General features: G+C 41.9%; 1 protein-coding gene across 4 annotated transcripts in view; it reads left to right on the top strand.

Moving 5' to 3' along the window:
* Positions 1–24,629, top strand: part of Pibf1 (progesterone immunomodulatory binding factor 1) — a 148,099-nt gene extending 123,470 nt beyond the window's left edge. For 3 of the 4 annotated variants that reach the window (XM_028756571.1, XM_028756572.1, XM_028756570.1), the window contains 2 exons: positions 15,632–15,802; positions 24,446–24,629. In XM_028756571.1, the coding sequence (XP_028612404.1) occupies positions 15,632–15,802; positions 24,446–24,496 (222 nt within the window). In that variant the 3' untranslated portion in view covers positions 24,497–24,629. Of the gene's footprint in view, positions 1–15,631; positions 15,803–24,445 lie in introns of those variants that run through there. The other variant, XM_028756573.1, reaches the window with a different exon arrangement.
* The last annotated feature ends 1,629 nt before the right edge of the window (positions 24,630–26,258 follow it).

Raw genomic sequence — 26,258 nt, 5'->3', positions numbered from 1 at the left:
TGTGTGTGTGTGTGTGTGTGTGTGTGTGTGTGTGTGTGTGTGTGTGTTTAAAGAGGGCAGATCATAGATCCTCATAAAGAAGCTCTTGAGAGTTGGAAGAATGTCTTTAGTTGACAAATGTGTATTTTGATACTATCCCAAGCGTTAGGCTCTGGTGTAAGAGCCTCGTTCCCACAGCCTTTGGAGTTAGAGGAAAGGCAGTGGTGAGATCCCCACTTAGGAAGCTGTTCCAGAATTCCACTGGAGCTAGATTGCTGGTGATGATGTGAGTCAAAATAGACCGATGTAAGGCTGATGCAGAGGAGAAATGGGAGCTGATGGCCAGCTTCTGGCTTGATCCTAGCTCTGTGGTGGTAGAAGGAAGAATAAATGTGGGGAAGAAAGGTAAATATCTACGTGGATATATCCACTTCAAGGTTAAATCATAAGTTTTTAAGCCCAAGAAAGAACTCATTTAGACATAAAGATGTGAGTCACAGCATAATTTTTTTACATGGAAACAGAATAACTCATGAGAGTACATAGAATGAGAACAAAAAAGGTGCATGGCAGGATCTCCAGAAGCACTAACACAACAGAGTGAAGAGCCACTGACATCACGAAGAGCATCAGGAGGAAAGGCAAGCTGAGAAAGCACAGGTAATGCCACTAAGAGCGAACGATGCTGTCAGCACCAGCCGCATACTGCCAAGAGGTCAGGCCAGGCTCTCGGAGGCTTCTGTCTACCATGATATCATATTCCATCATATCTGTCCTGACATGATGCACTGAAACTTCTGAAATGGCCATCCAGTCAGTAGTTGTGAAGTACAATGGATTAGCTGGCCATGGTGGCACGGACCTATAGTCCTAGTTCTTAGGAGTCTGAGGCAGGAGGATGGCACCATGGGCTAAGTACTGAGTTTGAGGCCAGCCTAAAGTACATAGGACAGTCCCCACAGAGGGCAATCTTGTCTAAGGGGGTAGGGGGAGAAGGGAAGGGGAGGGGAGGGGGGGGGGGGGGAAGGGAGGGGAGGGCAGGGGAGAAAAGGAGAAGGTGGCCCATGCTTTTTTTTTCTAGCATTTAGGACCCAGAGGCAGGCAGATAACTCTGAGTTCTGTTTAGCCTGCTCTGCAGAGTGATTTCTATATATTGAGACCCTATCTTAAACAAACAAAAAACAAACCAAAAGGCTGGAGAGATGGCTCAGTGGTTAAGAGCACTGTCTGCTCTTCCAGGGGTCCTGAGTTCAGTTCCCAGCAACCACATGGTGGCTCACAACTATCTGTAATGGGATCTAACGCCCTCTTCTGGCATGTCTGAAGAGAGCTACAGTGTACTCATATACGTTAAATAAATAATATTTTAAAAAAAGAAAAAAGAAAAAGAAAGTCCTCACTTCTATAAGGCACCTGGAGTGGAAACAACAGTCAGACAGTGTGCGTTAGAGGATATCTTAGTGCAACAGCAGATGACAGCAACCCACCTCAGCTGGCCAGAGCATTGAGAATAAACTGTGGAGGACTCAGGAATCCATTAACATTTCCACAATAAAAAGGATGCAGGGAAGAGCTGCCACACCAATACAAAGACAAGTGGCAAGCAACACAATACCTCTTAGCCTTTCCAGGACACACACACACACAAGACACAAAGACCACCACTTTGTCTAACTTGGCATCCTCCAGCCAAAGGAGGCCAGAGCCAAAGTGTTACACCATCTTTTACCAGTTCCTCTCCTTTCCTCCTTTACCCACACCCTTGGCTTTCTGCATTTGCAGTGTCCTGACTGACCGCCTCTGCTCCCAAAGATAACCGCTTAGAAAGAAACAGGACTGATCACATTTGTAAGCTGCCAAAGCAGTTCTCTACAGTTCAGGTTCTATTGATTTGTTTATTTGGGGTATTTTAAGACTTTTATTCTATAGCCCAGGCTGGCCCGCAATCGCTATATAGCTAGGCCAAGATGGCTTCAAATTTGGAACAGCCCTCCTGTCCAAGTAGCCTAAAAATTAAAATTACAGACATTAGCATTTGTTTTTAAGACTTGATCTTAAAATTTCTTACGCATTCTTAAAATTTTTAGTAGTAATCATGGTAACAGCTATCAAATAGCTTTAGAAACTAGCATTTACTATGATTCTCATTTATTCCCCCTCCAAAATTGTTTCTTTCTGATTACTAATAGTGTTTTAACTGGAAAAGTACAGAAACTGATATATCCCAGAGTAATTTCTGAGGACTATCTGAAAGTAGCCAATAGAAAGTCATGTCTGGAAGGTTTGTCTAGCACAGGGCTACTACTAAAGCCCAAGACATGAGAACTGTCGATGCAGCAGCCTCTGCTTATCTAGTGTTGGGGGAATACAAGCATTTGTAGAACATCTAAGACCTAGCATGTCTTACAGTTCCTTTTAAGTGTTTCTTTCAGTAAAGTCTCTGGGATCCCATGGTCACGCCAAGTAGTATATAACCCAAATTAATCAATCACTCCTTACTAATCCCCTAGAGTGTACAAAGCCACACTCAGTTGAGAGTTAAGCAGACTTCCATTGGCCTAGATAACCCATTTCTGGTGGCAGTGCATGTCACCTAGCAGAAGGAGACAAAGCCTGCAGTTAGGCTGCTTCCTTCCCAGTGAAGTCACAGTATAATGATCGTTCTTTGACGGTATGTTTATGTTCCCGGAGTCTCACTCAAATGTTCTTTGTGATTTCTCGGAAGATGTCAGGCATTTCACATCCCACGTGCCCCTTGGGCACTCCACTTTATAAAGGGCCCCCACAAATTGCATATTTCTGTTGGTGTGTCACCCTTTTTGGTTCATACTTCACTGTGGAAAGTTTCTTAACAATACCTTGTTACATTGTTTCCTCTTATACACCTATTCAGTTACTTTCACGTTCAACATGACTGAAAAAAAAAAAAGCCACCAAATAGGTAAGCTAATATTTCCTTAAATGAAACCATAATTGCTTTTCAGGTTTGTGCATTTCTTTTTTTTTTTTTTTTTTTTTTTAATTTTTATTTATTATATGTAAGTACACTGTAGCTGTCTTCAGACACCCCACAAGAGGGCATCAGATCTCATTACAGATGGTTGTGAGCCACCATGTGGTTGCTGGGATTTGAACTCATGACCTCTGGAAGAGCAGTCAGTGCTCTTAACCTCTGAGCCATCTCACCAGCCCGGTTTGTGCATTTCTAATCAACAGTGATTGTGCTTGTTACAAGTTAAATAGTAAGTCATTGGTAAAACATATGCAAAACATTAAAATTAAACAACTGTAGATGAGTGGTAAAGAAAAGGAAAGCCTCGTTATAGTGAAAAGCTATAAAACTCGAACATGCAATACTGATTGTTTTGGTTGGTTTGGTTTTGTTGTGGATTTTGTCTTGTTTTTTGTTCTCCCATTTTTGGGGTTAGGGGGTGTGTTTGCAGTCTGGGTGGCAGACTGAGCAGTGCTCCTGCACTGCCCCTGAGATAACATCCTCAGGTCCACACAGAATTAGAGGTTTTTTTCCATGTAAAGGTCTGTTAATTCATAACAGAGATATTCAAGAGATAAATAATCTTGAGCTGTTATAAATTCTTTTTTTACACTCTTTTAAATGTTTTCAAGTCAAGGATATTATACTAAGTACCCTATTAGGTACAGAATGCTTCCAACCAAGTATACCTGGAATAAGGAGACAGCTAAAAGACAGGCTCTAAGTTACCCCTCCATGCCTTTTGGTTATTCTATATAAAACTCAAAAGAGAAATCTTTGTTTATGGCTGGTGGCATGGGCCTGTAACCGAGGTTAGGCAAGACTGCTGACAAGAGGATTGCAGCGTAAGGACTGCATGATTGCAGCCTGAGCCACTTAGTTAAAGCTTGTGCTGCAATGCAAAACACTTGTCTAGTATACATGAAGCCCTACGTTCAACCCCTAGCACCACCACAAAATAATAATAATAATAAACTGACTGAAAAAGATTACTGCCCCAAAATAGCCATCTTTTCTAAATAATATTTGATATTTAAGGGATAGAAAGATAGTTTCATCAGTAAAGGCTTCTCCTCATGCATGAGGACCTGAGTCTAATCCCTAGCACCCTAATAGAAATCCAAGTGGAGTAGCAAATGCTGGCAGTCCTAGCACTTGGGACCTAGAGAAAGGTCAGTCCCAGGGGTTGCTGGCTGGTCAGCCTAGCCTGATACAGTATGGTTATTTCTGTCTTTCCATATAAGTCCCTTTGCCTTCACACACTGCACATAAGCCTCTCAAGAGCTGTGGGATAAGTTTATTCCCATTTCACAGGAGCAATGCTTACTCTCAGTTCTCCAGTCTGTGGAATGGTAACTCTCCTTGAACTTGAGTTGCATAACTTAAATTTGTAACAGGATGTCACTATGTATTCCAGGCAGACATCAAACTTAGTGGACTCCTGCCTCAGTCTCGAAAGTGCTGGACCAACCTGCCCAGCCATTTGAATCTCTTTAGAACCAATTTGTCTACACTTCAGAAAACACAGTAGAGACACATCTGAACTGTTCTGCTCTGCTTTTGCCACATTCTTTTCAACATCTTCTTTAAATTCTGTAATACCTTTCTTGTTTCCTGCACATAAATCTCTGTCTTGTATGAAGCAATAAAACATCTCATCATGAAGATACTGTATCTATGTGTAAATGCCCTTTTGGCTTTTTCTGTCACACTCTCATAGCTGTTATGTGCTGTAGAGACTTGCCAACTTCAGAGTGTCTTTTGTTTTGTTTTTAAAGAATGTGTATTATTTTAAGTTTATTGAATATTTTTTAAAAGAATAAGTACACATATCTGTATTTTCTTTTTTTAAGGTTTGTATGGAGGTTGGGGGACATACATGACATGTACACATTTGGAAGTCAAAGGACAATTTTCTGCTGTGCTAGCAGTTGTCCTGGCTGTGCCTCCCATCTTGCCATAGGGGTGCTGGGTTTACAGATGTGCACCTCAACATCAGGCTTGTCCATATTGGCAATGCAGATTAAACTCAGGTTGTCAAGCTTGCATAGCAAACTTGACACTACACACTGATTCTACACACTGGATTCTTTTCCAGCCCGTATCATTGTTAATAAGAAATGAGTAAATGACGTCTTTTTAACCCTCTTTTAACCTTCTTTTTTATGACTCTCTTTCAATGATAGTAGCTTATGACAAAAGACACACACACACCACCTAAAAAGCTCCAAGTCTCTTGAAATATGCAGTGGCCAAGAGAAAATACTAGCACTGATGTTAGGTTATGGTCAGAAGTAACAATATTGGTGATATTTTGACGTAAATTTAATAGGCGATTGAACATACCATTCACATATCAAGAAGCTAAAACTGAGACCAGAATGGAATGTTTTGAGTACAAGTCAGCGAGAGCGTGTACGCTAAACTAAGCTACATTCCAAAATGCAGTGTTCACAATGGAAGATGAGGTTTAAAAGCTAAAACTGTTGCTGAATATGAATCACAGAGGGAGAAAACATCAAAGAACTATTAAATTATGCCAAACCAATAAAGACCAGAAATAGAGAGCAACTAAATGAATGTATAAGGACAGGACAGAAGTCAGCAGTGACAGCAGACTTCATCAGAAGCTTCTCCAGTGTGCCCATACTTCTGCAGTATGTCCAAACTTCTGCAGTGTGCTCATATTTTGATGTGTTCACACCAGTTGTCCATAGTGTATAATATATACATTTATTTATATACATTTATGCTTTGGTGTTCCCATACTTCAGTATGGATGTACTTCAATGTATTCATTCTTCCATGTGTTCTTACTTAAATGTGTTCTTAGTGTGTTCACATTTTACTGTGTCCATACTCCATTGTCTTCAGATCTCACTGCTCACACTTCTTCAAAGTGATCACACCTCAGTTTGTTCATTTTAGCCTTCTCTTCCACCATCGCTGATGGCAGTAATCCAGTCACCTCTCATTGTTGTCACTCAGCTGAATACTGGTCCTCTCAGTGAGCTTATGTCATGTACAGAGTATAGCACCACACATGATTGTGTCATCTCCAAACCTTGGGGTAAAGAGCTAGAACTTGATCAGCCAGAGGCTGAAACATATTACAATATCTGAAGAAAACGATGAAGACTATTAAACATTGCTGCGCTCTCCTAAAAGAGATGGATGGACTGGCTGTTTAGAAGAGACAGGACATAAGAAAAACAAGCAGTTGTAAGGAAGTGGCTCCTCCAAGGCTGGAGACGCCTTCCATGTTTGACTTTGTTTTGCTTTGGTTGGCAGATGGGGTGGGGGCAGTATTGATTTTAGTTTGTTTTTGTAGCTCAGTAGAGAAAAGCTAAATTGATAATTTGTCTTTATTTTTCAAGCTTGAGCTAATGGCCATATGGTCAAAGGAGATGTCTTTTTTTATCTTTTATTGACTCATAATAATTGTATGTATTTGTGGAATACGGTGTGATAACTGAATACATGTAAACAGTGTGTGTAGAGGGAGTATTTTAATTGTGTATGGGTCTGGGTTATACAATGTGAGCTACCTTTCAAACTTGGCATTATGTATCAAAGGCCTTAACAGAAGCCCTTGATTGTATGTATACTCTATACTTTGAACCCAGAAAAACCCTACATTTGAATACTGTTCTCTCTTCTTAGTAACAAAATGAATTTGACTACTAATCCAGCCTACTAATCCTCATTTTAAAAACTGAGATAGTATTTACTTCTTATATAATAGCCAAAATTAATTTTTTTATGATAGACAACATGAAGCCTGGTACATTGGAAATATTCAGTGAATACTAGTCCCTATCTCTTCATTTCCTCCACCTGCACCCTGTACACTGTGAGGCACAGTCAGTGTGAGGTTGCCCTACAAGTGAGATTAACCATTTAAAAGTCAGGCTGAAGAATTCTGAAACATATACTGGTACTATTTTCTGACACCTTGCCATATAAAAGCTATTTTGACTATTGTTTCTTTTTGTATCTGAAGTCTTAGAATATGGAATAAGTAACGTCTAGAGCTAGAGTCTCTCTATTTTATAGCCCTAGCTGTCCTGAAGCTCATTCTATAGACCAGACTGGCCTTAGACTCAGAGGTCACCTCCCTCCACCTCTGCCTCCCCAGTGTTGGGATTAAAGGTGTTTGCCACAACATCATGCCTGGAATAAGTAACTTTTAATTAAATTAAATGGGCAGGGTGGGGGACCCAGAGTTTGCACATGCTAGGCAGCTGGTACTGAGTTCTGGAGCCAGGAATAACCTTGAACCCTCATCCTCCTATCTCCACTTCCTAAGTACTGGGATTAAGGCATATGTGTGTCCCTGTGCCCAGCCAGCATCAGATTTCTTTCTTTTTTTAAAAAAAAATCGATTTCTTTTAATACGAGAATTAAAATTAACAATGCTGCTGGTACCTGTAAATACAGATACTCCTAGACTTACAGTGGAGTTATGTTTCAGTAGATTTACCATAGTTTTAAAATATGCTAAGTGAAAATACATGCTGGGTCCAAGCATAGAGCAGATCTCAGGCTGCAGTTCTGTACCCAACCTCAGAAAACCCAGAGGAAGAGGGCCTCCCAGGAGCTTTAACTTGGGCAGCATCTCAGGTAAAAATGAATCACCCATGATGTCTGCTGTTAGAAGTTCGAATCGACATGCTGTCCTCCGAACTTATACTACTCAGACCTTTGAAGGGCCACTGATAAGAACATCAAACAGCTAGAGACTGACATCACTAATCTGAAGAAATCCCTCGTTTCGCCGTCTGAAGAAACCTCCAAAAATCGCAAAGATCCTTATTGGACTTGATTTATTCTATTACAATAGAAAAGGCTGTGTACAGCTCTTGACTGTGTACAGTCCTTAAAGTAGAATGTTGCCTTTACATAGACAAGACAGGGAGGGTTAAAGAGAGCATGAAATAGATCAGAGAAGGCCCTGAGAAAAGTCAGAGAGAGAAAGAGAAAGGTGAGTGCTGGTACAAGAATTGGTTTTCAGCCTCTCCAGGGTTGTCAACCCTACTTCCTCCCATCTTGGGACCATTATTTGGGTTATTTTTGCTTATTTCTGCTGGTTCCTGGGTCTCAAATAGGCTGACTAACTCTGTGAAACAGGGTGTTCCCAAAACCCATCTCCACCCAACCTAAAAGGGGGGACTTCTGCCCCTAGACCAAGCAGAGAAGGGCCACCCAGAACCCCTTCTGACAGGCGATCTGAATTCTTGCTTAGGCTGCCAGGCTAAGCACTGCAAGGGAATATAAATAAAACTTAAAAATATCTCTCTGGGTTCCCTGAGGAACAAGCCTGACTGCATAGGGTTTGATATCAAAAGTATCCCTTCTCCAGGAGAAAGACATCGGGATGGGTATGGCTCTCATGCTTCACTGGACAACGACAGGGGGACCGGAGCCATTACAAGGTCCCCTTCAATTACTGGAGGTCAGGCCTCTATCCCCGCCTTCGCAAGATTAGAATCACCACAGCCCTTCTATATTTAGAGAAGGGAGGAGATGTCAGGGGCAGCCCTGCTTACACACTGAAGGCCTAAAATCAGCCATAGGCCTAAAATCAGCAATAGGCCTGTCACACATGTATACTAACACCAAGTCTTGGGTCTCTGTGGAAAAACACTGAAACAGATGGCTATAAGCTATTGTAAACAGGCAGTTTTCATGGAAATTTACCAGGCTGAGTAGTCATAGACCTTGTAAATAGGTAGCCTTGACAGTTAATACCAACTTAGATAAGGACCAGTGAATCATAGGCAGAGTCATAGTGATCTGTCCCCTGAACCTACACCCAGCCAATACCCTGTTCTAAAAGATATCTGTATTCCCCCGGAACACCCACGCTCCAGTGTCACCCCTTCCCCATGTCCTGCCTTTCTGTGTTTATAATCCCTGTGTGAATGAATTAAGATTTGAAAAAAATAAATAAATTATTTTTTAAAAGTTTCAAAAAAAAAAGAAAATAATGTATCAAACATTCAAGGTTGCTAACTTTAAATGTTCTAAGAACATTGTACAAAATTATCATAAAGCCTATTCTGTATTAAAGTGTTGATTATCTCATGCTGTGTGTGTGTGTGTGTGTGTGTGTGTGTGTGTGTGTGTGTGTGTGTGCACATGCACTTGCCAGGGCATGCATGTGGACGTTAGTAGACAGTTTGCAGGAGTCAGTTCTCTCCTTCCACCATGTAAATCCCAAGCCTGAACTCAAGTTGCTAAGCTCCATCGGAAGCAGCACCTTTACCCACTGAGCCGTCGCACTGGCCACTCAAGTACTTAGGTTAGTACTAGACTGAAAGTGCAGAAGACAGTGACTGTGAGTTCTCTCCACGAACACTGACAGCACATTGTGCTGAGGACTGTAAAGCACACACCCACCCTGCACAGCCGGCTGAGAGCTGCAGCTCACAGCCAGTGCCCGCTATCACTGAAGACTCAGTGCCTGTCACCAGGCATGGTGCTGCTTGCCTGGAATCCCAACACTCAGGAGGCAGCAGTGGGAAGAGGATTGTAAGTTCTAGGCCATTCTGGGCCACATAGCTAATCCCAGGATAGCCTTGTCTACAAGGAGTTGGGGAGAAAGGGAGAGGTGGTAGAGAGAAGGAAGAAGTTATGTCGCATGTCAGATTCAGAATTGAGAATAGTATACTGAAATCTTACCACTTGCACACCTTTGTGAGGTTGAAAAACACTAAGTCATCCATTGTAACCTAAGGATTTCCTACAAACTTCTGAACATTTTAAATAAAAAAATTATGTAGCATGTGAAATCTGGTTCAATAAAGCTTCGAAAAAATAGTATTGAAATCTGGCCCTGAGAGCTTCACGTTCAGATGTCTGAAGCAGTATCGCCCCAAGTTCCCCACCAGCCTGGACCATACACTGAGCAGCAAGCCAGTATGTGAAGTCCTGCCTTGAAAAAAACAAAAGAGATAGTGGCTAGAGACATGGCTCAGGAGGTACAGCACATGTTGCTTTAGCAGAAGGACCTTAGTTGAAGCCCCCGAACCTGTGAACATTCTGTCATCCAGGGCTCCTGCTGCAAGGTGGAGGCAGAGACTGGGAAAATCCCCAGAAGCTTGCAGGCCTCCTAGCCTGGTACATGCAGATAAAGAAACTTATCTCAAGGTGCACACATACACACATGCACACGCATGCATGCATGCATGGTCCCCCACCATAAGTGAATAAATTAGTAAGTAATTGATACAATGATAAGCAGTGTCAAAGTTAAGTAGTAAATAGAGAATTCAGTGTGCTATATATGTATTAGATACTCTACTATTGCTGTAATAAAACTCCATACCCAAAAGCAACTAGTGGAAGAAAGGGTTGATTTCCGCTTACAACTCTCAGGTCTTACCCCATCGTCCAGGGAAGTCAGAAGACTCTGCAGGCAGGAACTGAGTGCAGAGAATGACAGAAGGCCACTTACAGCATTGCTCACCCTGCTTCTTTATACAGCCTGTGGCCACTGTGCCCTGACTTTGGCTCCACTCATAATGGACTAGGCCCTCTCACATCAATCACCACCTTTTAAAAACAGTATCCCACAGGATTGCCCATAGGTCAGTCTGGTACAGGAATTTTCCCAACTCTTCTCTTCAGTAGTCCTCATAGTAACTCTAGCTTGTGTCAAGTTGGCCAAAAAATTACCCAACTAGCCAGCATGCTACGCTCTTCACTTCCTTTTAAAATGTTTGCGAGTATGGGTGCTTTGCCTACATATATGTCTAGGAACTACTTGCATGTGCTGTATCCATGGAGGTCAGAAGAGGGAGTCAGACCCCCTGGGACTGGAGTTACAGATCCTTATGAGCCACCATGTGGGTGCTGGGAATTGAATCTGGGTCCTCTAGAAGAGCAGCTGGAAGTCTTAATCTTTGAGCCATCTCTCCAGCCCCTTTTAATTTTTTTTTTAATTCTGTATTTATTTTGTGTGGGGACACCGTCACTGTGTGGAGGTCAGAGGGCAAGTTGTGGGAACTGGTTGTCTCCTTCCACCATGCAGATCTTTTGAGTCAAATGTAGGTCCTTTGGCTTAGCAGCAAGTCACTTTACCCACTGAGCCATCTTTCTGGCCCAGTTTCTTCTTTTTATTTCTTTTTGGTTGCTTCTTTGATTGTTGATAGGTTTGTTGTTTGGTGTTTTTTTTTTTTTTTTGGTTTTTCGAGACAGGGTTTCTCTGTATAGCCCGGGCTGTCCTGGAACTCACTCTGTAGACCAGGCTGGCCTCGAACTCAGAAATCCGCCTGCCTCTGCCTCCCGAGTGCTGGGATTAAAGGCGTGCGCCACCACCGCCCAGCTGTTTGGTGTTTTGTGGTTTGGTTTGGTTTGGTTATTTGGGTTTGAGATAGAGTCTCACTACATAGCTCTGGTGTCCTGGAACTTGCTATATAGACCAGGCTAGCCTTGAACTCACAGAGATCCATCTGCTTCTGCCTCTCAATTGCTTAGATTAAAAGCATGCACCACTATGGCCAGCTGGGCCCCTTTTTTGTCTTTGAAGTTTTCTAAAGCAAAATGCTTTCCTTTTAAAAGAAGGCGTGATGGTTCACAACTGTAATCCCAACACTGGAGATACTGAAGCTGAGGCAGAATGATTGCCACAAGTTTAAATCTAGCCTGGGCTACACTGTGAGTGTGAGACCCTCCACGGTTACCTAGAAAGACCCTGCCTCAAAAAACCAAGTAACTAAAAATGTATAATGTATTTTAAAATATACCTTTAAATGAACTTTATGCAAAGTATGTTCTTGACTTAAAGCCAGATTGATTTCTACCTGTATAACCTAAAGCTAAAGATGTACAGAATTGTCTGGCCTATCTATGGTCCTGACATGTTTTTGCTCATATATAAAAGCACTTCCTTGTACTCCAGGGGAGCACATAGTTTGCATTATAATTGTCAGAGCTATTTTCATCGAGAAATGCTATCTATGTGTCCCCTTGCCAACATCTTTGCAGAGTTTACAACTTTGAGCAATTTATTGGCATCAGCTATGCAATACCATTAGGCAGCTGCTCAGCAGTTGAGCTGTGCTAACATGCCACCACTCTGTGAATCCACAATAGTAATGACCAAGATGTGTACTGCAGGGCTCAAGAGAGCAGTTTCTCAGATTGGGCAGTAACAGTCACCGTCACCAGTCATGTCATAACAGCTCCTTAGCTCTCACGCTGCTGCCGATCTAGAAGACTAGGCGACAGGGGTGTTCGTGTGGGGGCAGGGAGGGGTCTCCAAAGGTGCCTCAGGCTGGCTTTTAGTTCTCAGTCTTCCTTCCTTAGCATCGGAAGTGTTCCGGGTTGCTGCCATACCAGCTCACAATATAGGGTTTTTGTTTTGTTTTATCTTGGATTTAGCCTTGGTTTTATTTCTATAATCAAATAGTTCTTCATTTGTTAATGTAGTGAATGCCTCATTCATTCTCATAATTATAATCATTTTATGTACTTTACATACCAGAAAGACAGATTTTTTTTTTAATTTTTGGAAATGACTTTCTGAATTAATCTTCAGCCAAAAATAAGCTACAATTAGACAGAATGAAGGGACACTCACTTTTTGGGAAGACTTCTGCATTCTTCATGATAGCCCTAGAGTGAGACCTGCTAGAAAGATCATTGTGCACACACAAATGGTGATATATATTTAAAAATAAATAATAAAGATATATATGTATGTATGTATGTATATATATGTACATATATACACATACATAATTTCAACTGTCTTTTTTCAGATGAATCTTGTCATTCTGTCAAACAGCCCCTAACATCCAAAAGAAACCATGTAAACTGTACTTCATTCATAAATTAGAAACTATAAGGACCTAGAAGAAATGTTACGGCACAAAGCAAATATTCACAGCTGACAGACAGAATGCTCTTCCTCTGACCGTCACACACAAACCATGGCATAAGCATGTCCTCTAGTGTATACATACACATGCACACACTAAACAAACAAACAATAAATACATAAATAAATAATTTGTTTGTTTGTTTGTTTGTTTTCGAGACAGGGTTTCTCTGTGTAGCCCTGGTTGTCCTGGAACTCACTCTGTAGACCAGGCTGGCCTTGAACTCAGAAATCCGCCTGCCTCTGCCTCCCAAGTGCTGGGATTAAAGTCGTGCGCCACCACCGCCCGGCATAAATAAATTTTAATGCAGAGTCAGAGGGCTATCTGTGAGTTCAACATCAGCCTGTTCTACATAGCAAGTTCCAGCCCAAACAAGGTTATGTAGTGAGACTTTACTTGAAATAAACATTATATATTATATGTATACATTCAAGTAATATAAGCATTTGTGTTGCTATATGTTAATATATTTATATTAATATCTTAAGAGCTCAGCATATAAGCCAAAAATGAGAGAGCTGAGAAATACCTTGTAAGCATTATTCTGGTGTGCACAATAGCAATGTGATCCTAATAGGAATTTTACCAAATGTGGCTGCTTTTAAAGTGTTCATTCTGCATTTCAGAGACCATGTTAATATTGTTTATGCTCTCAGATGAAAGTGGCACTGTGATCTTAGCTTCCCAAATTGTGGTAATCATAGTCTAGATGAAACAAAGACATTAATCTCCCTTCTAATCTTCTGATCAACATCAAGGAAAATGTGTTTCTTGAACCTGCTTCTGTATACACCAGCAAAAGCAAAAGAGAAACTATGTGGTTTTGATAGACTAGGAAAACATCATTTTCCCCTTTCCCATTAAGTAGTGCAAAAGCTCAGCTGTACCATGAGGCTGAGGTTGTAACTTACTTGGTAAAAAGCTTGCCTGGCTACACAAAGCCCTGGGCGCTGTCCGTAAACACATAACCACATAAGCACGTGGTACAAGCCTGTAATTCCAGCATTCAGAGGGATCAAAAGTCCAAAATCATCCTCGCCTACAAAGAAAATTAGAGGTCAGCCTGGGCTACCAGAGACCTTGTCAAAGGAAAAAAAAAAAAAAACAATAAAATAAAATCTGTTGCAACTGAATACGCTAAACATCAAATCAGTGCTGCATTCTTTACAGTAAATTAAATAAGACAATCTTGAAAGCAAAATGGGCCTCATAATGGCCCAAACCATTGTGACTGTGTTCACACACGGTCTTGTATGTTTTAGACAAGACATTGGTGGCACTGCAGAAAGGAGAAAGGAAGGACTCCAGCACTGTGGGTTCCAGCTCCTCCCCTGGCCCTGGAGTTAGTAAGGCAGCATGGCTCAAACGCCACAGTCTGTTTTAAAATATCTACTCCAGCTAGGTGGTTCTAAATAGAACTAATGACAGCCAGAAAAGAGAGGCCTGTAGGGACTTGCTCTGCCACAGCGCTGACGTCTATAAACAGATCACTAGCAGGGAGCAGGGCATCCTTCTATTGCCCTGAGTTTGTGTGTTGGCATGAATTACCTAGAGCAGAGCCCACCATTAGTCTACAGATAAATACGGTAGCTCACCATTTCCCCAGGTATCATTTTTAGTAAGCATAAGCATCCACTAGCCAGTGTTTGTCTGTGAAGAAAATAATAGGCTTGAAAGGATTCGGTTGCAAATTTCACTCTAAATTCTTCAAAGAGTTCAGCATAATTAATTTTTCAAAAGGCAAACTAAAATCCAAGTTACGAGTGCTTAAAACCCCAACAGTGTGATGCCTGAGGCAATGGGACTGTCTTGAGTTCCATGCTATCCTGGGCTACAAAGTAATGATTACATAGCATAGCACTTGTCTCAAATAAGTAAAGAAATAAATATTTTGGAAAGGCAGCTTGACAGGGTGGGGTATAGCTCAGTGGTAAAGTACTTGGGTCTGGCATACACAAGGCCCTGGACTCAATCTCCAGGACTGGAAAAACTAGAAATGGCAATGCTAGCCAGCTCCATTTACCATTTGTAAAAGGCCCCAGGAATCCCGAGCTACCGAAGGGCTAAAGCTGCATTAAACTGACTGACTGAAGTCATGGTCATGGGAACTCTTCTGTGTTCTCTCTCTGCCCTCTTCACTTTGGACTTCACGAGGTAATAGATGGCAGAAGAGGAAGGAGAGCATCATCAGGCTGACTGCCTGCCATGCACAAGGCCTGGGTTTTATTTCTAGCAATTAAAGAATAATTAACCCATCTACTCAACAAAAGTCTGCAGAACACTGCGGTAGAAGTCCGGATGCATTCCACAGCAATTGTGTCACTGTACCTGTGACACACACACACACATCATGGGCTATTTGTTCAACCTCCATGTGTGACTCTCATATGCAGAAAAACTAGCAGCCACTAGCAAATTAAACCCCATTGTGTTGTACCTAGCACTTGGGAGGCAGAGGCAGGGAGATCTCTGAGTCCAAGATCAGCCTGGTATACAGAGTGAGTTTAAGAACACCCAGGGCTCTTATACAAAGAAACCCTGTCTCCAAACAAACAAAAAAGTTAGTTGCAATGCTAAAAGTAATGTCATATTTACTATTTTAAGAATTATATGCATTATTGTTAGACATTAATGTTTTACTTTCACAACTTACATATGACATAATTATTTAAATATTTCCTGTACTTATAGAAAGCAATGCTTTAATGTCAATCATTATTAGTCTGACTGCCAGAATCATACTTCTTGTTTTCTTGTTTTCATACATCAACAGGAATTTGCAGCTATGAAGCAGATCATCACTAGTATGTGTAATAAACATTCTGAGAACAACTTACTTCTTACCAAAATGGAATCAAAAAGTGGGACAGAAAATCAAGCAAAGACTTTGAACATGCCAAGAGAACATGAAGATAATATATTTATACCTAAACCAACGCTGTTTGTAAGTACAGCTAAAGATATTTAGAATTTTAATCTCTACTTCTCACTAAATACATTTTTTCTTCTCAATCATATTTGTTTTAAGCTAATTTGGATAGTATTATGCAGAGGTCTAGCAATAACTTTATTAATCCATTTTCTAAGTGTATACACTTGCTGTCAGTGAAGACATCAGTTCTTTATCTCTCCAGTTTGCTTGTCTAAGTAGCTCTTAAACCAGTATTAATACTCAGTAGAGAACTAAGCTCTGGAAAGTGAGCGCCATCTGCAAACTAGACTTAGCAGTGCCTGTGCAACTAGCAGTTCCCAATGGATACCTCTCTCTCAGAAGCCTGCAGCTCAGTTGGGCATGATAATCTCCCTGTGTTCTCAGCACTTGCGAGGCTGAGGCAGAAGGCTTGCCTTAAGTTTGAGGCCACCATGAGTTACATAGTGAATTTCAGACCAGCCTAGACTACAAAATGAGAGAACCTAGCTGAAAAAAAAAAAAGAACGATTTAATTTTTATTTCTAAAGTCAGAAATACTACTGTAGCCTCTTCCATATATAGTTTAGTGTTAAATTCTTTGAAATACATTTCTGAGTGATGCTGGGATGAGGGAGTAAGGGGCGAATGATCCCAGACAGTCTCAACAGTCTCATGTGTTGTCCATATAAACCCAGACCAACTGGAACTCCCTGAAGTTGGGCTCTACCTATGAAGACTTAGAAATCCATATTTGTGTCCTAGCCCGTAGCATTTTGGAAAACAGAGTAATTATGTCTACTAAATACAGTCTTTTTCTTCCTTAGAAGTTGTGCTGGTTAAACACTAATAGAGTCTTAATCTCCAGCTCTTTTTCTGGATGCCAAGAGTAATCCAGCAGGCTTACTTTGTCTGCTTTTATCAGTCACTCTTCCTGCTCATTTTAACAAACTTGCTCAGTGTGTTAGAATCCCCTAGTTAGAGATTCGTGCCTTAGCTGGCTACCTCTAGATGACACAAAGGTTTTTGTCTTATCAATTGATCGGCTCCACAATCCCCCTGGGACTAATGAGTTACTTCTGGTAGGGCTCCAGGTAATCTGGTCATGTGTTTTCACAGCAGCTCTCTGAGTGTCTTACAAAATGTGGAGTGGTTTACTTTGGGACCTGTTAACATTGTACCAATTAAAGTATTTTTATTAATTTGTACTGTTTCTCTATAAAATTATAAATATAATTAGCTTAAGCAAGCGCAAGCACATAATAATTAAAGCAGTGTTCACAGTAATAAAAGATAATCATTAAGTATGCCTCAGTGATGTTACATACATAAATAAATGGAAATTGGCTTCATCTGAAAGAACTTATGTGAGTGGTGAATTTAAAATAAGGACTCTGCCAGGCAGTGACTGCACATGCCTTTAATCCCAGCACTCAGTAGGCAGGGGCAGTGGATCTCAGAAACTCTCTTTGGGCAGGGGCCAGGGACTCTTCTTACTTAAAAGGTTAATTGTGTTAATAACTGAAGGAGGCATATCAAACTTAGTTACACACAGCACCACTGTATGGGCTGAAGGGCCAAAAACTGTTTAGGATAGTAGAATGAAAGAGATACCACTGTTTATCTAAAGATGGGATTACCAAAATAAAGAGTAGCTGCTTGTATATCTGAATCATGATGCCCAAAAATGTTATCCACGGTCTGTTCAGAGTTCGAAAAGTTTTTAAAGGGTCCAACATTGAGTAACTTGCCGTTGTGTGCCACACTCACTCTATTGTAATGTGCTTATATTTCTTTATCTTGTTTGTTTCTATTAAAATATCTAATTCAGTATCTAACCCATATACAGACTATGGGCATTCCTGTCAATCCGTGGTCCATGTTATACTCATCACTTCATACTAATCAAGAGTTGATAATAGATTAAAAACTGATAATCCACTCCAAAATAATTTCTCGAAGTTAAAGCTTTGCTAATACACTAGTAATAACACGTCACTAGACAAACTATCTGGAAATGAAGACTTCCTCATTTTATGAGTCAAATCAACCTATCAAAACCACCATAATTTTCTTGGCATTTGTTCACATTTTGGTAGTAGCCAATGAGAATAAGATCCTCGGTAGATGAGAAATCATATGTTCAATCCTAATGTAATTCTAGGTAGCATAAATTATAATTACTATATGAGCAAAGGCAGACGTTTCCCAATAGCTAGATATGATGATACATACCTGTCATTGCAATTGCAACAGGAGTGCAACCTGATCACAAGTTCAAGGTCAGCTTAGGTTACAAACATACACACACACACACAAACCCTATCAGAAGAAAACAGTTCACTCATGGAAGGCCCCAACATACATATCTGTGGGTGATAACTGAGTTTGAATGCAATGTAGTCCCAATTTTTATGCCAACAATTGGGAGGCAGAGGCAAGAAGATTGCCACAGATTCCAGGCTGGCCAGTGCTATGTAGGATCTAAATAAAAATGAGTTAAACTTCATACAACTGAATGTGTTACTTGTGTGCCTTCCTGTTTGACTGTTCCTTAGAGGTGTACATTGTCTTTCTGGTGAAGAACCTTGCTTCCTGGTTTAGTTACAGCCATGATGTAGCCCTGTTGTCCTGTACGGTCTTTGATATGACCTGGGAGAAGCACTGTGCATCACCTCTCAGACCTCATGCTCAGACTCACAGAGGACTGAGCAGTGTCTGCTGTGGCAGATCCAGGCTGCATGCCTGCATTCCTTGTGCTGAGGGATAGTATAGGCCAGTGCTTTGGAACCCCTGCTTATGCTCCAGATGGAGATGGACTATAAGTCAACGGAAGTTTCTTCTTTCACCACAAATATTTTAAGGGATTCGCTCTGATTTGAATATTATAAATTACATACTGAGACATTGCACACTAACTCCTTACATTTATGAGCTTTTGTGTGTCTAACACAGGCAGGGGTGGAGCTCAGTGGTAGAGCATTGACCCAGCATGCACCAGGCCCTGGGTTTGCCCAAAATTCAGAGCTGTGGTAAAGAGCTAGGCCTGATGTGCTATGATCCCAGCACTCAGAAGACAGAGGTAGGAGGCTTGCCAGTTCAAGGAGTCTAGGCTCCATAGTGAGACCTTGCCTGCAAGACTCATAGTAAACTATATAGGGTGTGAAAGCATGGTGTATTCCGTAGAGAGAAACAAAACAGGAAGGAGGGTGAGGGTTGAGAAGGTCTAGCCTCCTGAAAAGGTGATGCTTGAGCACCTGCCCAAGATCTGTGGGAATGGGAGCTCACCATCCTGCCCCATATATAGTACTGAGGAGGCTTAGCTTGGTTTGCCTTGGATTGGTTTGGTATTTCTTTTTTTTTTCAGATTTATTATTTATTCATTTGTTTATTTAATGTATATGAGTACACTGTAGCTGTCTTCAGACACACCAGAAGAGGGCATCAGATCCCATTACAGACGGTTTTGAGCCACCATGTTGTTGGGAATTTAACTCAGGACCTGTGGAATAGCAGTCAGTGCTCTTAACCGATGAGCGGTTTCTCCAGCTGGGTATTTTGGTTTTTAAGATAGTGTCATTTTATAGTCAGGGTAGCCTTACACTCACTGTGGAGAGCAGCCTCAAACTCTTAGCAAAGCTCCTGCCGCAGTGCTAGGATGGCAGGCATGAGCCTGTCACTCACCACGTGGACAGTCTCTGTTCTTCTCACACAGGGCTTCTCTGCACATAGTGCTGTCCTGAAACTCACTCTCTGGATGAGGCTGGCCTTGAACTCAGAGATCCACCTGCCTCCACCTCCCAACTGCTGGGATTAAAAACATAAGCCACCACTGCCTAGGCCTTGGGGGAATTTTTAAATGGTAGTATTCCAAGTAAAAACATCTTTCCTGTTAAGTATAGAAGGCTATAGAATAAAAAATATATAGCAAAACACATAACTGATATAACAGTTTATGTAACTATCAGGAAATAATACATTCTCACCCATCTCCAAAGTCGTAGGGGTCCAAGGGTGGCCTGACACTTGTGTAGAGGATAGCCTTGGGTGTCTCTGTCAGCCAGGTGCTGAGATTGTGGGTACACTGCCACTCGGATTTACCTGGTGCTGGGCTCAAACAAAGGGCTTTGTGTATGTTAGGCAAGCTCAACAAGAGCTGCATCCTCAGCCTGTAGCCTTGAGCTCTTATTGATCCTCCTGCCTCAGCCTCCTAATGCTGGCATTACACGTACGTGTCCTCAAGCCCATCTCTCAAGGTGTTTTTTTTTTAAACTTACATTTTCCTTTTTTCTCTGTTGTAATACAGAATGTACATTCTGCCATCTTAACCATTGTACATGTATAGTTTAGTAGTGTTAAGTATATACAACCTTGTAAGACAAACCTCTGAGTATTTCCATTCTGCAGGACTGGAGCTCTAGACCATTAAATAACTCCCTTCCCTCTCCCCCAGCCATCGGTAACCATCATCGACTCTCTGCTCACAGGAACTTATCTGATTTAGATTTACCTTTCTGGATTATTTCACTCAATGTAGTGTCTTCAAGATTCATTCATGTAGGTTATATCTCTTAAAAAAAATAGTCTCAACTGGACATGGTGGTTCATGGTTGTATCCCAGCCCCTGGGAAGCAGAAACAGGATTATCTGTTTCATAATTCAAGAGAAATTCACAATATACTGAAGCAGGAGAATTGGCAGGTATAGAAACAGACTGGAGGAGATGACAGACCCTCCCCATGGGAACGGTTAGGGAAGGTAGGGTAATGCGATCCAACCAATGGAAGTAGAGATAAAGGGGGTGCAGGGAGCTGGAGCTGCACTGTCGAATGGATGGATGGATGGAGGGATGATAGATGGATGGAGGGATGGATGCATGCATGGAGGGATGGCTTTTCTTTTTTTCTTTTCTTTTTCTTTTTTTTTTTTTTTGGTTTTTCGAGACAGGGTTTCTCTGTGTAGTCCTGGCTGTCCTGGAACTCACTCTGTAGACCAGGCTAGCCTTGAACTCAGAAATCCACCTGCCTCTGCCTCCCAAGTGCTGGGATTAAAGGCGTGCGCCACCACCGCCCGGCCCGGATGGCTTTTCTTTCTTTTTTTATTTTGTTTACCCCCTTTTAAGACAGGATCTCACTTTGTAGATTTTGCTGGTCTGAAAATCTGTATAGATCATCCAAGCCTGGAACTCTGAGAGATCCACCCGTCTCTGCCTTCTAATTGCTGGAATTAAAGAAATGCACCATTAACCCTATCTCAAAAAACAAACAAACAGAAACAAGATATGGAGAAAAATGTTTGTATAGAAAAAATTTAAAGCTGGGCGTGGTGGTGCATGCCTTTGATCACAGGACTCGAGAGGCAGAGGCAGATGGATCTCTGTGAGTTCGAAGCCAGCCAGGTCTATAAAGTGAGTCAGGGCAGCCAGGGTTTCCTTCAACATGGAGAAATCCTGTCTAGAAAAACTGGGGGAAAAAAAAGTTTACAAGAAATAAGTTTAAAATTAAGTTCTTTCTAATACTTATCAAATGTCAACAATACACAGAAATTATTTTAAAATGTAATCTTTAAAGCTTGACTTGAATCCCAATCAGAAAAAGTTCCAAAACAATCTGCTTCACCTTTAAAGGTTTTTTTTTAAGAAATATTAATTGGATATCCAAATTTTTAATCCAATTAATTAATATCCAATTTTATCCAGTGTCAACACGTGGTCTTACATAGATAGAGACCTGCTGCCAAATACTCTGATTATTACAGATCACATTTAGATTAAAAGTTAACAGTAGAGATATGTTTGTTCATTAAACCACCCTTCATTGAACATCAGTTTATGACTTCCCACAGAGAATGCACAGCTTATTAAGTAGATGATTCAAGTAAACGACTGTAATGATTTAGTTAAGTACTAAGGCTTGGGGCTGGCTATGTGGCTCAGTTGGTAGAGCACTTGCCTCGCATTCAGGAAGCCCTAGAATCAGTCCTTGACACAGCATGGCGGCTGTACTGTAATCCTAGCACTTAGGAACTGAGGGCATGAGGATCAGCATCTCAAAACCAGCCTCAGCTACACGGCTAGTTCTTGTCGCACTTCCTGTGGAAGGAAGATATGGTCCAGTGTGGCACAGGCTGGCCTTGAATTCACTATGTGTCCATTTTGGCTCTTGGTCTTCCTACCTCTGCTTTCCAAGTACTGGGTACATCACCAGTCCAACATCATAGCTAACTGGAGGCCTGCATGGGCTATGTGAAACTCTATCTCAATAGCAGTAACACTCGTACAGGCTTCATGAGCACTAAAAGAAATCCTGAGGTCCAGAGCAGGCCTGCTAGAGTAGGGGTGACTTTGAACTGAGGCTTGAGACAGGATGACCACCAGTTACAGACCAGTCTCATCTTAACAGCAAACTGTCTCAAAAAAGCAGAAGAGAGGGACAAAGGGGACTGTGGGGTACCTCGTTTGAGGTTTAAGTGTTTATGCATTGTGCCATTTACTCTCCTAACAACCCTATGAGGGGGACTACAAAGCCCCTTAAGGGGACATGCCACAGTCTGAGAGAACTGCTGCTACAAGCACATGGAAACCAAGTGATAAAACAGACAGGATTTCCAATGCTATAACCATTCCCAGGACTCAGAAGGGCGTAAGAGATGATGGACTTTCTGTGGAAACTGCTGTTGTAGTCATGGACTTTAGCTATTATCAAACTATAACCAGACAAAAAGAAAAGGGAATTATACCCACCTTCTCCCTCTCTGCACCTGCAAACCCTCTCTGCTTCCTATTAATAAACCTAATCAGAAACTAGCAGAAGAGATGACTCAGCATAAGAACCAAGATCGGTTCCCAGTACCCTAGTCAGGTGGCTCACAGCCATCTGTACCTCCAGCTCCAGGTGATCCTACACTCAAGTGCACATATCTACACATAAGCACACATATACAAAATGGAGAATAATAAAGATAAGTCTTTTTAAATGTGAATTGACTTATATCTATCAAAACAATAATGCCAGGCAGTGGTGACACACACCTTTAAGCCCAGTATTTGGGAGGCAGAGGCAGGTGGATCTCTGAGTTCAAGACCAGCATGGTCTACACACGTAGGACAGCCAAGGCTATATAGAGAAACCCTATCTCAAAATAACAAAAACTAGACCCAATTGATTTAACTGGTAAATTCTACCAAACCTTTAAGAATGAAATTATATCAATTCTCCAATATCTTTTTCAAAAATTAGGAACAATTCCAAGTTTGGGGGTTGAGAATGTAACTCACTTGATTGATTTAGTTGGAGTGTTTACCTAGCATTCAGGAAGCCCTGGGTTCCATCTCGAGTGTCACATAAATCAGATATGGGAGAGCAAACCACATTTTCAGCACTTGGGAAATGGAGACAGGCGTATCAGAAGTTCAGGGTCCTCTGGGGCTTGCTGGTTTAAAGCCAATTGGGAATAACTCACAACCTAACCTACATAGCCAGTCCTAATAATGCTAAGTACCAAAAACTAGCCAGAAACATGATAAGAAAAACATAGACCATTCTCTCCCATGAGCATGTCTTATGGGCACTGAAATTATTCTGTATAATACTATATTGTAATATTCATATCTTTAGATATTTGCCCAAAACCAAAGCATTTGTATCAGCAGTGACTCTAACAGACACTCTGGCCTTCAGCAGCTGTAACAGATGTGCCACTGTGGTGAAGGATGTGGGTATGGAGAAGGGGTAGCTCACTGGGAGAGTACTTGCCAAGCACTCAAGAAGTCCAGGGTTTTTGCATTGCATAAACAGGGTACAGTAGCTCATGTGGATAATCTGAACAGTTAGGAGACGGCTGTAGGGTCGGTGGTTTAATGCCATCTTCGGCTAGAGTTCAAGACCATCATGTGTTGCAATGGGGCGGGGGGCGGATATCTATGCCTGCCCTTTGGTTTTGCTGTGTACTAAAACCTGTGCTAAACAAAGTCTAAATAACTGAAATCAGATTGGAAGGACTGACACGTGTTCCCAGTAATCCCAGCACTCAGGAAATTGATGCAAGATTATGAATTCAAGATCTTCTTTGGCTAAATGAGTTCAAAGCCAGCCAGAGCCTTGGTGTGCCTGGACAGTAGCTCCTCCTCTGCAATAGATTGTTAACTTTCCTGTTGAGGCAGGGGAGCTTGTACAGGCCTGTGGTCTCCTTACCAGCTCAGCCCATATCTCACCCAATCTCAATAAAGATGATCTCAGTTTCCATCCAATTCCAGAACCATAGAGGCCCTCAGAAAAGGCAGCACAGTGACAGCCCTCTCTTGGAACTCTTCCCACTCTCAAGTTCTCTCTCACTCTTCCTGTTTGAGTTTCCCTGTTAAGCTTGGGCTTGAGACAAGGAGCTGGGAAGTCAGGGGCTGTGCTGGCTTAGGTGGCCATGAATTGCCTGTTGCACTACCACCTGAAGCTCAAAGCAGGAAAAGACCCCCACATCAACTAAGTAGGTGCTCATTTTTGTATAAAGGACTCAGCAACCCTAACCTAAAAGTGCTGTGTCACATGCATGATAGTTGCATGAATTAAAGAGACTTGGGTTTTGTCTAGCGTACACAAGATACCCCAGGTAGGTGTGCAGTCCTCTGAGTCACCTCCTCCTTGGGATCACTTTATTTAATAGACTCTTCTTCTTTTTCCTTTTCAGACTAAAAAGGAAGCACAAGAATGGCCTAAGAATCAAAAGATGAAGGCTTAGTGTTTGGTGTTGCAGAGAGCTGGAGCCTAACCCAGCCAGGCCCCTCCATCAACGCCGCACCAGCCAGGCCCTCAGCTCTCATTGGAGTGGGCCTGTGTTATCATGTACTCCTGAAGTGCTGTGTCTGGTGGGGAGAAAGGTTCATTTCAATCATGTACTTGATATTTTCAAATATAAGTAACTTAATGTTTATTTTAACTAATGGTAAATTAACAAATTTTAGTATACTCAACATATAAAGTATAAATGGTCATATACTTTATGTGGTTTTATGTATTTTGTTATAAAATAAATGTCTTCTATCTCCTGACTAGATTGTATAGTTTTTACGTATTCACTTTACGTCCCACTCATTGCTCCCCTCCTGGTCACCCCCTCCACAATCCTTCCCCCCACTCCCCCTTCCTCTTCTCCTCGGAACAGGTTGGGGCCTCCCTGAGTATACCTCCTACTGTGACACATCAAGCCTCTGGGAGGCTAGGCTCATCCTTTCCCACTAAGGCCAGACAAGGTAGCCCAGCTGGAAAAAATATCCCACATACAGGCTTTTGGGATAGCCCCGGCTCCAGTTGTTCAAGATCCACATGTAGACCAAGCTGGACATCTGCTACATGTGTACGGGGAGGCCTAGGTCCAGCCCATCTATGCTCTTTGGTTGGTGGTTCAGTTTCTGAGAGCCCGGGGTTAGTTGACCCTGATGGTCTTCCTGTGGAGTTCTTGTCTCTTTAGAGACCCACTGTCCCTCCTTCTATTCTTCATAAGAGTCCCCAAGCTGTTCTGTATGTTTGAGTCAGGTACTGGATGGAGCCTCTCAGAGGACACCCATGCTAGAGTCCTGTCTGTAAGCACAATGTCAGAGATCGGTGCTTGCCCATGGGATGGATCTCAAATTGGGCTATTGATTGGCCATTCCTCAGTCTCTGCTCCCTCCCCAGTGCCTGCATTTCTTGTAGACAGGATAAATTTGTGGTAGAAAGTTTTGTGGGTAGATTGGTGTCCCTATCGCTCCACTGGGGTTCCTGCTTGGCTACAGGAGGTAGCCTTTTCAAGTTCCATATCCCCAATACTGTGAGTCACAGCTAAGGTTAACCCTGTTGATTCTTGGGTGCCTCCCTTATCCCAGGTCTCAGACTCGTCCTGGACATGCCCCCCACCTCCCCACCCTTGTCAGTTGCAGATTTCCATTCATTTTCATGGCCATCTGGCCATCTCTCCTGTCCCTCCCCATACCTGGTCCTGAACTTCCTCACTCCCTTCCCCATCCCCTCTCCCACCCTGTTCTCTCCCTCCATCTCCCTCTTATAACTGGTCTATTCCCCCTTCTTTTTTTAAATATTTATTTTATGTATATGAATACAGTGTAGCTTCAGACACACCAGAAAAGGGCATCAGATCCCATTACAGATGGTTGTGAGCCACCACTTAGTTGCTGGGAATTGAACTCAGGACCTCCAGAAAAGCAGTCAGTGCTCTTAACCACTGAGCCATCTCTCCAACCCTTATTCCCCCTTCTAACTTAGATTCAAGTTTCCTCACTTGTGCCCTCCTTCTTGTTTAGCTTCTTTGGGTTTGTGGGGTGTAGCATGGTACCTATATTTTATGGCTAATATCCACTTATAAGCACTTATCAGTGAGTACATACTATGAATGTCCTTTTGGGTCTGAGATACCTCACTCAGGATGATATTCTCAAGTTCTATCCATCTTCCTGCAAAATTCAGGATGTCTTTGTTTTTAATAGCTGAATAGTATTCCATTGTGC

Source organism: Grammomys surdaster, unplaced genomic scaffold, assembly GCF_004785775.1.
Source record: "Grammomys surdaster isolate TR1022 unplaced genomic scaffold, NIH_TR_1.0 126124, whole genome shotgun sequence".
Classification (NCBI taxonomy): domain Eukaryota; kingdom Metazoa; phylum Chordata; class Mammalia; order Rodentia; family Muridae; genus Grammomys; species Grammomys surdaster.
The sequence above is the reverse complement of the archived record's forward strand: the minus strand, read 5'-3'. Positions and strand labels throughout refer to the sequence as shown.